Consider the following 14,381-nt stretch of genomic DNA (forward strand, 5'->3'; position numbering starts at 1 on the left):
GCACTTGGGTTAGTACATTCTTTGCGATTTAATTTCGGGTTGCAATCGTAAAACTAATGATTATGTTGCTCATAATAAAATTTTGTGCTACTTAGCAGCATAAAAAGTGAGGCACTTTCTTTTATTAGCGCAATAATATAATGGTTGTCTAGTTTTCGTTAAATTTTGTGTAGTTAGTCTGAAAATTATAGCACTGGATGTGCTAAAATTTTGTTATAAAACTAAAACATAAACCTTGACTAGATATTTAATTAATTTAATTAAAATTTTGTTGGCGTGATTCTGTGAGGAAGACATTTTATCATCTCTTTTATTAGCATAATTATGCTAAATTGATTTTTAAGGTCCGTTTTAACGAAAGAAACTAAATTCTTTATATAAACTATTGCTTTAGTAGAGCAGTTTTTGTTGAATAGTAGTAAAATTGCAACAACAAATATTTTTTTTAAATTATTTTTAATTAATTTAATTTTTGGCCGACCATACAACTGCTTCGAGTATTGCCAAATAGCCATCATGATTTTCTTCAAATTATTTCTTATGTTTAATTATTCCTAAATATATTTTTGAGACTGCAAGTAGCAGAGGTTGAACTTGTGCCCTGCCAAATTTGAAACTCAAAGTCGGTGACCCAAAACCCTACTTAATTTTTATGTTTGAACTTGGAGGTTTCTTAATTTGTCGTGAAAGTTCAGTGTTTGTGTATCGCACCATAAGTCGTTATAATAGTACAGGCAGCGTGACCAAACGCTGGATGCTAGTGGTGAACGAAAAAAAACAGCAACATCACCTGAAATGGTTCGGAGACTGAAGGCTCGACTTAAACGAAATCCACATCGACAAATAGCTATAGGTCTGAAAATATCCCAGCAAAGCATCTTACACATATTCCAAAATGAGCTCAAAGCAAAGCTTTACACGTTTCAAAAGGCACAATATCTTATACTTAAGCAAGAAAAAGTTAGACTCGAAAGAGTAAAGAAGTTAATAATAATAAGATAATAATGATTAGAAAAATTTGCCCATTGAGCAGTTCATAAACTCTCAATATGATCGAGTTTATTTAACTGCTGAAAATATGAGAATACGAATCGTTAAATAATAGTATGAGCACCTATGAACGACGATGGATGCTCTCCAATCGTTTTCATCGAGTCTGTCGTAGACCATGCACGTTTCAGCGAAACGTCTCATAAAGCTCGTGTGAACCAAGAATAGTTAAAAAATTATATTCCATACTTCAATTCGTTCACACAATAGCTTTCGAATTCGACAGATGCAAATCCGATGGATTATTCCATCTGGGCCATTTTAAAGTGCATGGAGAGTATTAAAAAATATGTGCCAGTATGAATGCGCTGAAGAAAGCCATTATTCAGAAATAGAACAAAATACCAAAAGAGCACATTCGTGAAGCATGTAACTCTTTTTTGAAACCTTTGAGTGAATGGATTCTGAAATTTTGATTATTTCCAATAAATTTTGTAGTATGAAACAATAAAAAATAATTTTACATAAAAAAGGTACGGTCATTTGAATAGGTAGCACTTCATTTGCCTAACCCTTTATTTAAATCTCAATTAAAATTTTTAATTTTAATAATAACCCGCTTCTTGTATAACAACCCTGTGCATGAAAGCTAGCTACTCCAAATGAAACAGTGCTACCGTCAACTGTAATCTACCAGTTCAGTTGGTGTTTGATAGCCGTTCAAAGCAGACAATCTCGTTAATTTTTACGAAAATGGAAAAAAGTGAATTTCGTGTGCTGATTAAGTATTACTTTTGACGTTAAAAATCCATCACTAAAACTAAAGAAAGACTTCATAAATACTACGGAGACTCGACACTATCAATTTCAATGGTTAAGAAGTGGTGTACAGAGTTTCGTTGTGGTCGTACCAGCACTAGTGACGCTGAACGTTCAGGTCGTACAAAGAAGTCATGACGCCAAAAATCGTCGATAAAATCTATGAAATGATATTGGATGATCGAAGAATAAAAGTGCGTGAGTTGGCTCATGCTGTACGCATTCCAACTGAACGGGTACATCACATTTTACACGAATATTTGGACATAAAAAAACTCTCCGCTCACACTCGACCATAAGCGCAATCGTGTGACCACTTCAAAAGAGTGTTTAGCGATGTTCATCCGTAATCCGAACGAATTTTTGCGCCGTTTTGTTACTGTGGACGAAACATGGATCCATCACAACACGCCAGAGACCAAGGAAAAATCGAAACAGTGGGTTGCTAGGGGTGAACGTGAACCAAAGAAGGCCAAACAGAGTCTGTTCGCCAACAAGGTCATGGCGACAGTTTTTTGGGATGCAAGCGGTGTCATTCACATCGATTACCTCGAGAAAGGTAAAACGATCACCGGCGAATATTATTTAAAGCTTTTAAATAGATTCGACGTTGATTTGAAGCAAAAACGGCCGCATTTGCGAAGAAGAAAGTGCTGTTCCATCAAGACAATGCACGTGTGTACATTTCTCTAGTCACGATGCCCAAAATCCACGAATTGTAATACGAACTGCTGCCCCTTCTAGCATATTCTCCAGATTTAGTCCCCTGCGACTATTTTCTGTTTCCAATCCTAAATAAATGGCTGGGCGGTAAGAGATTTGAGTCGAATTAAGAAGTCAAATGCGTTTTTTGAAAACTTTGTGAAAACCTATTATTTCGAGGGAATAAGAAAATTAGAAAAACACTGGACTAAATGTATCGAGCTAAAAGGTGATTATGTAGGAAAATGAAATGTTTATTTGCCGAAAAAAATTTGTTTTATTCAAAAAGTCACTGACTTATCAAACCGTCCTCGTATATATGTGCTAGCCATATTTACTTCGTCATTCGGAGTTATAAGAGATTAAGAGCGTTTATAGTTATACCGTAATTATTTATTTAACAAATGGAAATGTACATAGAAGAATTAAAAACTTGGGTAAATAGTTACCATACATGAATACAAAATGTGTAAATATTTAAAGAACTGATGTATTAAAGTAGGAAAACATAGTAGAAGTTACAGCATTTTATATGTGAATAAAGTAATTTATTTTTCTATCCTCTTATCCTTCTCCGTTTTCGAAAGTGAAAACATATTAAATGTTTTTATGCGAATTTATAAATATTTGAATTTATGATACATAATTCATTTTATTAAATATATTTACAACATTAAGTAAATAAATGTGTTGTTCATTTAACGGCTGGTTCTAATAATTCTCAGTAGATTTCAGTAAATATTTAAAATATATTGCAAAAAAGGAGCAGAAATACTTTTAAAATTTATTGCTTTTGTTAAATATTTGAACTGAATTTTTATAGATTTAAATACAATGCATGAAATCACTTTCGCATACATACATACATAGCTACACATAGATACAAAAACAAAAACAAAGAAGTCCTTAGCGTTGTAAAGAGGAGCGGAACAAGCAATTGAAACGCCTCCACCATCGCGTCTGCAATCAGCTTTTGTGCCGCAACCCAAATGCAATAACGCGTCGCTTACACAGTTCCACGTCACGCCCAGCACTTATGTTGCAATTTTACAGGAAGGACGAACAGAAAAAGCATAAAAAATATGGTTTTGCATGTCCTTTCGGTTTGTTTTATATTTTCCGAGTTGAACTGAAATTGCGATAAAAGCAAATGCCACAATACTGAAAAAAAATATCGATAAAATCGGCAAAAATCGAAAAAAAATCGAAAAAAAATCGAAAAAAATCGAAAAATATATATTCGTTTCGATAATTTTTCGAGAGCTATCAAAAGACTGGTGGAGAATGGTGTAGAAATTATATAGAAAAAATTGTTAGTAATAAATGCACAAACGAGCGCTACTACACATATAAATGGAGTGGTGCGGTACAAGGTGACTTGGTAATGTGAGGGGCGTATTAAGCATAAAAATGATACGTATACGTCATGTTAATGGCTTATATAAAAAAATTATTTTATTGGTATTATTGACACGACTGGCACACGTTACACGACACACAACACTCTGTTTGCCTTCATGGATGCAGTAAATTAAAGTCTCGAACGTGCACTCATGCGGCACAGATGCCAATAATTTATGACTCCAATTCCAAAAACTCTGCATATACTCTGTATGGTATATCTGAAGTACTCGTAATATAGAAAATAATTTATTTTTTAGTGTTAGTAATTTTATGTTTATGCATAAATTCGCGTTGTGTTTCCGTTCAAGCTCTTCAAATATTGACATTTACATAATGCATTTCATATTAAAATTCATTTCCTTTTGTAGCTTTCCGAGCTGAAAGCGACCGGAGGGAGCATTGAACTTACATTGCTCCTTACATATCCTGAAATGAAAGGACCAGAAGTTATTTATTCCTTAACATTTACATATCGCTCAATTGCTGATTTATTGGATTTCATTGCACATCAATGTAATTGAAGAATGGAGTCGTACTTTGTATTTATTGTGAGCAATCAATACAATTTTTTCATTTATTCAACAGTTTTTCACTCATTTTCCTCTTTACGTAAATATATATACTCATATTGTACATAACCCTTAGGACATGACATATTGACTTTTAGTGAATGTACAAAAATATTCCCCATACATGAATGCCAAGAAAAATCTTAATTTTGATACTCTAATTTAATTTTTATTACATTTAACATACTTAAACGGTGGCTTTCTAACGACTTGTTCCCTAAATTTTATTTCATTATTTAGTGAAGTTAACAAGCACTTATCGGGTGTTTTCTTAGCTGCATGAGAACTATCGATATCGATAACTGTTACAAATCATACTTACTTACCTACTTATTTATTTGGCCATAACAATCCGTTATCGAGTTTCGGCCTGACGCAGCATATATCCGCAGATGCCTCTTCTGCGTACATGCCTTGTCCAGTATCGTACATCAAGTCTAGTTAGTGCTCCCTATGTCTATAAGTGGATAATCTCACTTCATCTTAATAGATGGAGAGAGTTGAGCACTTGTAGACAGACCAAACTCATGTTACCTAAACCGTGGGCCAGAGAAGCGATAAAGGTATTTAGCTATTCGCGGAGCACCCTAAGCTGGCTGACCTCACTAATTACTGGACATGGCAACTTTAAGTATCACCTCAAAAAGATAACTCTTGCTGAGGAAGACACTTGCAGACTATGTCTAAAAGAAAAGGAGAGAGCGGTGCATATATTGTGCCAATGTCCAGCACTGGCAAGTAGGAGGAAGACTGTCTTGGGACACCATTGGGTTGGTGACGACTTAACAGGAAACCTCAAGCTAAATGAGCTGCTTGCATTAACAAAAGATGTAGTTATGCGAACGGAAGCCAATCCAGCTTTAACTCAATAACAACATCCGAGAATCGAAGGACGAAAAAGGACCTAAGTCGTTTCGTGGTCTACTTCGACTAATCCTTCACTTCAGTGGGGCCACTTGTTGAACAGTGCGCTGTCCCAACGTCCCACCATATATATATATATATATATAGTGCTCCCTTAACTTGATCACTCCACCGGAGATACGATTTACCTCTACGTCATCTACCGCCAACTACTGCTTCTAACAACTTTTTAGTTGGAGCATCTTCATCCATTCTCACGACATGAGCAAGCCAGCGAAGCCGCTGGATGTTAATTCGCTGAATTATATCAGTGTCATGATAAGGGTCGTACAGCTTGTGGTTCATTCGGTAGTCGTCGACAACTCGTAGAGGACCAAAGATCTTACGAAGAACTTTTCTTCCATGTGTTACACATTCGGTAGTAAAGACAAAAGAAAAAATAAACTTTATTTCTGTAAATAATATTCCTTTAACAATAACTATAGATTGAAAGCAGAGAATTTCTAACTGTGTTGACATTTGTGTTCAGTTGCAATTCCTTATAGATCGTTTAACGCGAGAACAACGCTTCCAAAATGTGGAAATTCACTATGAAAAATATATAAAAAATCTGTTTGGGAATTTCTTAGAGCACTTCTTCAAAGAATTGTGTTAAATGAAGAAGTTCTTTGGGTACATCAATAAGCAAAGTTGTCATATATGGAGCGAAGATGATCTTAAAGACGGTAAAGAATTACCATTACATCCATTCAAATGAACTGTTTGGTAATGTTTGCACGGTGGCGGCATCATCGATTCCTATTTATTTCGCAATGAAAATGGAGCTATCATTACAGTGAATGGCGATTTCTATCACGCTATACTGACTAAATGTTTATCGACGATATTTGGTTCCAACAAATTTCGATATTTGGTTCTATACAGCACACTTAACAATCGATTTATGGCGAAATCAATTTGGTAGCAACTTTATTTCCAGAAGTGGTCCTGTTAGCTGGCCCCCTGGTTCGTATGACTAACCGTCACACAATCACTTTGTATGGGATTATGTTGTCATTGATTTATGCTGATTCACCCCTATAGTTATAATAAGGTATCCTTCTTTAGCAGAACAGAGTTGAGATTGCTGGTGAGATACCTAACGGGTCACCACGGACTACGTTACCACCTCAACAAAATGGGTCGGTTCGAAGAGATAGAGTGTAGACTCTGTTTAGAAGCGGAGAAGACATCCAGCCACAGCCTTGATCTGTGCCAGGGGGAGGTCACTGGGTCTCATCTTCCGACATTAGGAAGTCCTCAACGGCAGACATTTCAGCCTTCATTCGGAAGGCAGAATGTCTTCTGTTCAGTTAGGGTCTGTTGTAGTACAAAAGATAAGTCATGGTTGTAGTGCTCTACTCAAGTGGGAGCTAGTACTCCGTTGATTCTTATCTTCTTATCTTACATATGTATATTCTGACATTGAGAGTCCATAATTATAACCTCTTCATTGTTTCTGCCTGCCACAAAATGTTTTTTAACTTTACATAACAAATGACACTATTATTAATTATTTTAAAATTGATGAAATCAAAGGGCTGTTAAAAGTCTAAACCTATAAGAAGTTGATTTGACGATTTTAAAATTATATTATGAAATTGAAAGTAGGTTTCACAAATCTTTTATTTTTCGTAATATTTTCATATTAGAGTATCTTCTCTAAATACATTAAAACTGTTTCAAAATGATCAAATAATTTCTTCAAATATAACCGTAGTAAAATAAAATTCACATATTGTTGTAGTAATAATAATATAGTTGCAATAAGACTAATGTAATCATAAATAATATTGTTCTAATAATATTAAAATTATTGGTCCGCATTGTGTTTTTAATCAACACTTATTTGTTAGTACATTTAAATAAGATGAGAATTATATACTTCATTTTAGAGTAAGTCAAAAACATTTTTTAAATTTTATCTCTCACTAGTATATAATTCTCATATAGTTTAAAGTTTACAACCAATAAGAGTATAATACGAAGTATCAAATGACATTCTATTTTAATAAATTAATTATTGCACATTCTTTCCTTAATAAATAAATAAACCATATTTTTTTTATACTTAATAATGAAGTAATTGTTACTGACTAGTGTAATATAATTATATCTTATTTTAAAAAAAGAAATTATTTAGTTTAGTAGTTAATTTATAGATGTATTTTTAGCAATACCAGAAAATATATTTTTTAATATCGAAATAACTGCTTAAGATTTTCTTAAACATTTTGCTTAATTATTTATAAATTTATATTCAACTTTAATTTTCGTAAAAGAAATAAAGCAATAATGTCGTATTATCCTTGTAATTTTTCTTGTTTTTGTGGATCAAACGAAAATTTTTACATTGCAATAAAAATTTCGTGATGACATCTATTTAAATAATTTTTCAACACTGTCCACTCTTGATGGCTGATAGCACATATTTTGATTAGATGAAGAATTACGTAAATCATGATCACTGGCTATATTACAAATACTTGTACTACTTCCACATTGCTTATAGGTTCTAATACGCTTCTTTAGTTTGAAATTTTCGTATTCATCAATTTTTTCTGGTAATTCGAAGGGGCGGAAGTGTTCTCGATGTGTTGTTTTAAAATCATTTATATACGAATTTTCTTCTGTAATTCCAGGAACTATACCTTTTGGGTTTGGTTTATCAGCATATCTCTGTTCAAACCAATTCTTATCTAGGACATTTTGGTTATAAGCTCTGGTAACTGACTCATTCTGAAAGCGACGCAGTTTGCTGTTCATTTTCTTACTCAAAAGACCTAAAACTGAAAATAAATATTTATTATATATAAATATAAATATATATATATTCATTCATTGAAATTATTTATAAAAACCTTGCACAAATATTTTTGAAATTGACTGATCTGGAAAATTCCCTCAGTTATTTATCGGGTTACCTCTTCTTTAACAGTAGTTAGTAGTAGTTACTACTTCTTTAGCTCTGAGACTATTGAAGTAATTGGAGAAATCTTAATAAATGCATTATTTTTATTCAAAGAGCCAGCTTCAAATTTAATAGTCAGAAAAGAAATATATAAAAAAAATGTTTCCTGTAAAAAAAAATTAATTTTATTTAAAATGAATTATTATTTATAGTTTGGAGAGAAAGCTTACTTTGTTAAACTATTTTTCAGTTTAAAGAAGAAAGTTACATATTGTAATAATACTCGATAGATTCAAATTATATTATTTTTTTAATACTCGTACATATTTACTTTCTTATGTAGCACATATTGTTTATTATTGCAATCCATTAACAATCTATTAAATACTATATTTAGAAACCCATCAAACGTTGTCTCAAAAAACCTCTAAATGATAGGGTTTCAGTTCGCAGATTAATCTCTAGATTAGGTTAGGTTCAGAAGCATATATTGTCCATTGTGATGCCATCAAAAATTATGCCGGGAGAGGCGAGTTGCTAATCCTTGTTAGTCTTGTTAAACCATTTGGTTTTCCAGATGACGTTGAGGAGATCCGATAAGTTTGATTTCATTATCTCTTGCAAGCCAGTGAAAAAGCGATCCCGAAGATATTGAAGTCGCCTTGTCTTTAGTCCTGGACAGAGACACAGAAAGTGGTTGATAGATTCCACCTCATCTTCAACTTGGCAACTTCTGCATTATCCACTTGTTGAAGCATCGTTGAAGCACTATGCGATGGCACAGTGGTTCGTTAGTACTTCAGTAAATACACGAACTGCAGGTTAATCTCTAAAAGATCAATTTTTTTCTTCTATTAAATGGCCCTTGAAACGTTTGGATATATTTTAAGTGGACTCACGAAGCATATGGAGTAAGACAAAATGATCACGTTGTTTAAAAGCCAAGAGATCAGTTAAGACAACTACGATAAGTGTAATGCACAGTATTCCCTACTTAATACTACTTAGTACTAATATTTTTATTCTTAACTACCAAGATATTACTTTTGTAGTAGAAAATGTGTATTATTGCTAACAGAAGAACCCTACAACACTAGTACTTTTAAGAACGAAATACCCCATACGACAATATACCCCATACGATATGATGAGATTAATGATATGCAAAATAATCATAATTACTCTAATAAAGTATATGTGGACTGTTTTTCAGAACATATATACAAATAACAGATTTGTTATTTACCACGACAAAATAAATCATCCGAAATAAAATTTTTTTAAAATATTTATCTTCATTTGTTATTTGAATATTTATCTTTGCCTATAACTAGATAAATTGTAACTGTTAAAATATCTTTGACGCTAATATGAAATTTTTTTGAATAAAAAACAAAAAATTCCACTAGTAACCAAGCCCATTTGATACTACGATTCATTTTTGAATTTGTGTGGATTTTTTCCGCTAAATGAAACTCGACTCACAAACCGAAATAAAACCACTGAGGACATTTAACCCGGCGGTACCCGTCAAATACGCCTTTTCACAAACGCAATTGAAATATTTCATTCATTCGAATTTCGTGCAATTTGCAAGGATTTTGTTAATTTGTGTTCGTTTCCAAGTCTGAAGTCAACAACACCACCACTTGACGTACACATATCTCCAGTGAAGAATCTTCGTTTGAAGAGATTTGGCAACTGAACCTTTGTAAAGGGAAAAAATACGTTTTTTTTTAGAAACTCAAATTGAAAAATGCTATGTCAAGGATTATGTAGAGAAGAATTTTAGTAAAAAATCTTTACAGTTGAAGCAATTATTTTTCAATTTCGTTCATAAATGGTATTTGCTCTAAAAACAACGATTAAAAAATTATTACAGTTTTAGTGATTCCAACAAAATCTTCTTTAAAATTGCCACTGTAATGAATGTAGTTTCCAAAAGAAAAAAAATTTGGAAAAAACACGTTTTCCAAAATGGATTAATTAAATTAAATTAATTTGATAAGTTTATTTAATTAATTAAATTAATGAAATTTTTGAAATTGATAAGATAAGATTACTTTTAAGATAAAAAGACATTCTTAAATTTTCAAAATGTAATTTAAGTTTGCTAACGGGTTTCTTTACATCTATCTACAACTACAACTACTACAACTATCTGCTATTTCGGAATGCAGATTATGCCTCGAAGATGAGGAAACCACCATGCATATTCTTTGTGAATGCCCGGCTTTAATAACGCTCAGAAGAAATTTGTTTCATTTGGAACTTCTGTCATCAAAACAGATTAAGAACTCTTCTCTAGATTTAAGTGGCTTTGTATAATTAATAATGAAACTGGTACAATAGGACTCTTCTGGCGCCCTCAACTAGATCAGTCCACCAGAGACATGGTTTACTTCTACACTTTTTCTTCAATTACGGCTTCAAATATCTTTTATGCTAGATCATCCTTATTCATTCTCATCAGATGACAAAGCTATTAAAGTCGCTGAATGTTAATTCGCTGAATTATATAAATATCGTGATAAAACTCTTACAGCTAGTGGTTCATTCAAATACGGATACGTCGTCAACTCATAGGTTACCAAAGATCTTACAAAGAACTCCCGAAAGCTGCCAGTGCTACTTTTCATCCTATAATAACGTTCCTGCTTTTGCCACATACAGAAGCATAGGTAGTATGAGTGACCTAAACAGTATAAATTTTGTTTATCGAGAGGGAAGAACTGTACATCCCAATTGCTTACTGAGCCCACAGTAGCACTATTGGCAATGGTGATTTTTCATCTGATCTCCAGGCTGACACCATTATTGTTTTTAATGGCGGCGAAATGAAATTCTTGATAGATTCGAAAGCATAGTAGTTAGCCACTAGCCTGGGGTTCGCATATTTCTACCAGTAGCCGACATAGTAGCCGACCACAATTTGCTCACATTCACCGCTAAGCTCATTTTTGCAGATTACATTTCAATAGCAGCAAAGACATTCAAAGTTGTCGGCACCGATATCATCTGCCATGGAGTTAGCTTTAACTAAGGAAAATGTATAAATTCACTTATCATTTCGTATATATATTTTACCGACCATTTATTTTCTCTGACTGCTGTCCTTAGTATTTCTTATAGAAGATCAATCACATACCCAACTAGTGTAAAACCTTCTTATATTTTATTGTTTATTTAAGAGTACTTATGTATTATCCAAATCGGTTTACATTATTCTTAACAGTCCTAAATATTGGCATAAACTGCTAATAATCCCGTTAAATTCATTAAGAAAATTCGGAATTCCAGAATTAAAATCAAGTTACTGTGTTTTATTCGAGTATATTAGCTTATTTATTTATTTCTATATGAGCCAGTGCACTTTTGCTCTTTCTTAACTGGAGGTATTTTCAAAACCTCTCAATCAAATCGCATTGATTGGATTATTGTTTATCACTTTATCAAACTAAGCAATAATTGAACTCAGATCGGTATACCTCCCCGAGGAGCCTGTAACGATTCTGAGACTTGATAACGAGGTGCTGGTAAGTTTGTCAGTTTTCGCAAATAATTTCAGTGCTCTATCCTTTATGTATTTTTGTCATTCGTCCTAATGTACTATGGTAGCTTGAAAAGTCTTCTCAGAGTCTGGTTTTGTCAAATTCTAGCTGATGAATAGTAATATTTGAGGCTTTGTTAAACGCGGTGTTGGTAAGTCTGTCAGTTTTCATAAATAATTTCAAGGCTCTATTCTTTATGTATTTTTTGATGGGATCAATTTTGAGGTTCCTGAAGATGTCATTCGTCCTTTGGTACGAATGACATCTTTGAAAAGTACTTTGAAAAGTCTTCTCAGAGCCTGGATTTGTGCAATTTCTAGCTGGCGAATAGTAGTGTTTGAAGCTTTGCTAAACGCTACATAACCATTTAGAAGTGACGGACGAATTATTAGGTTATATATCAGTTTCCTGTTCTTAGCTTATAATACACTAGGAGCTTTTAAATTAAATAATAAAATATTCGTAGTTATATTTTGCATATTTGTATTAGTAAATTTTGACAATAGTTATTAGTCACTACACACAATTAAAATAAATTCAATTAAGTTGAGCTTTACTGATAAACACTTCTTTCAATTCAATGGGATATGTTTTTGATTGAATTAGTCGTGCCATAAACATAAGAATATGTCAAAGGATGTCTCTAAACCACTGCTGGCAACTTACTCCACGAAATGATGATTCAGTGCATGTTGCATATTAATATGAATGCCGCAAAAATTTGAAACATTTTTAATGCCCGGATTGTCTGCCTGTCTGCTCACTGCATTTCTTCTAAGCCACAGAATGGCAGACAGAAGTTGGCTTAAAATCGTTTGCACACGTAAAAGTTAAAATATCCTTTTGCCATTTATTTTGTTTTTGCTTTGTTTTTGCTTATGTTGCTGCTCATCTTTTCACTTCCTCGGAAGTGAAGTGTGCGCAGAAAACTGTTGGTTGATGTTTGTCTACGGCGGTTTGGCTTAGCTGAATAGGCTGCAACCGGAGCACGAGTTACTTACCACGTTTCTAGACAGGATAGTTGTGGCATAGCGAAATGTTAGATTTACTCTATTTCAACAATTCAGCTGCATCCTTGTATTGTAGCTGCCATTACAATTTTTGCCGCCGACATTGTTGCACCTAAACAACGATTTTCTTCTCGTCTCCGTTATTTCGTATTCTGTTAGTGCCAAAACAGTTGCATTGGCTTTGCAGTTCCTGGCTTGGCAGCTGTTGGTCCTGTTATTCCTGTTATTCCTGGTGTTGATGCTGCTGTTGGCAGCTGCTGGTGCAATTGTGAGTTTTGCTACTTTGCGGTTCGCAATCAAGTCAGCAACGGTAACAAAACACTTCTGCGCGGGTGTGTGACTATGAAATTCTTGAAATCCCTTTCATTTCATGCTCCTTTGGTTTTCTAGACTTTTGTGCAGTTTTTGATGCGTGCCACTATTTTGCAGTGCGAATTTTTTAGTGAAAATAACGTTCGTTTTTGAGTTTTGTTGACGTAAGTGAAATGTTTTTCCCCTGTCAGAAATACTTGAAAGCAATTGTGTAGGAAAATGTGTTGAGGTTTTGTACGCATCCTTGTTGTGCTGGTTCTTCCTTGTTCCTGGTTGTGTTTGTCGTTTTATTGGAAGCAGCAGCTTTGTTGTTTCACTTCACTTCTCCATGTGGTGCTTTTGTTTATATTTTAGCACTTCACACTTCAGACTTGCAGCTATGGTTGCAGCTGCAGCTGCGGCTGCAGCTACTATTGCAGTCGTTGTCGCCTGAGGACGGAAGTAGCAAGTCTATTGCATGTCTTGGTTGGTTTGTGGTGATGTCGAGACATGAAGCAAATTTTTCCATTTAAATACTTCCGGTAGTAATGTTTTGGTTTTGTCTTGTTGGCAGTAATCGTTGTTTTTATTGTGGTTAGGTAAGTTTCAGTACATTCACAAACAAGCAACTGACAAAATTTCATTCTTAAAGTGAATTTTAGAAAATGTTGCCATGTATTTCGAATTTTTGGTTTTTCCTTTTCTGGTTTGAAATTTGTTTAAAAATGTTTTTAAAATAATTATATTTGCTTGAATGTCGCATTTGTGGTGTAACATTTTAAATTAATTTATGTTTAAAAAATAGAGTCTTATGAAAAAGCATAAATGCAATAAATGCCATAAATGTAAGCAACACTTTACAGGGAAATACAGACCTTATAGTGGAATACTTTCAAAAAATGGAAGATTAAAATTAATAATGACAAAACCAAGGCTATATTAACAACTCGATAAAGAAGACAGCATCCTCCAAGAATGAGCGTTTGTGACACGGAGATACGGTGGGAGGATAACATAAAATTTTTGGGGGTCACTTTTGACAAACGGTTCAATTGGCTTAAACATTTGAAATACAAACGGAATAGCTGCTCTAATATTCTACATTTATTAAAGCCGTTATTTAATAATTATCACTTCAACTTTAAAAACAGAAAGTTACTTTATACGCAAGTAATTAGACCAGCACTACTATACGGATGTGTTACATACAGCAAAGCCTCAAATACTACCA

At 33.5% G+C, this 14,381-nt stretch overlaps 1 protein-coding gene and 1 pseudogene across 2 annotated transcripts; one reads left to right on the forward strand and one right to left on the reverse strand.

The window, feature by feature from the left end:
• The first annotated feature begins 1,800 nt into the window (after positions 1 to 1,800).
• Positions 1,801 to 4,631, forward strand: LOC119666414 (annotated as a pseudogene).
• Positions 4,632 to 7,556: 2,925 nt separating this feature from the next.
• On the reverse strand, positions 7,557 to 8,454 carry LOC119667726. 2 transcript variants are annotated; one of them, XM_038077042.1, is made up of 2 exons: positions 8,312 to 8,454; positions 7,557 to 8,176 (listed from the first exon to the last, which is right to left on the reverse strand). In XM_038077042.1, the coding sequence occupies exon 2, from the start codon at positions 8,151 to 8,153 to the stop codon at positions 7,767 to 7,769; it is 387 nt and encodes a 128-aa protein (XP_037932970.1). In that variant the 5' UTR covers positions 8,154 to 8,176; positions 8,312 to 8,454; the 3' UTR covers positions 7,557 to 7,766. The 2 variants fall into 2 exon arrangements, with proteins under 2 accessions (XP_037932970.1, XP_037932963.1); XM_038077035.1 differs by having other exon boundaries at positions 7,559 to 8,176; positions 8,249 to 8,454.
• Positions 8,455 to 14,381: the final 5,927 nt, after the last annotated feature.

The sequence above is a fragment of the Teleopsis dalmanni genome, chromosome 1, assembly GCF_002237135.1.
Source record: "Teleopsis dalmanni isolate 2A chromosome 1, ASM223713v2, whole genome shotgun sequence".
In the NCBI taxonomy this organism is placed as follows: domain Eukaryota; kingdom Metazoa; phylum Arthropoda; class Insecta; order Diptera; family Diopsidae; genus Teleopsis; species Teleopsis dalmanni.

Excerpts from the sequence above, each read along its gene's own strand:
- LOC119667726 (XM_038077042.1), bottom strand. The coding sequence starts at position 8,153 with ATGAACAGCAAACTGCGTCGCTTTCAGAATGAGTCAGTTACCAGAGCT.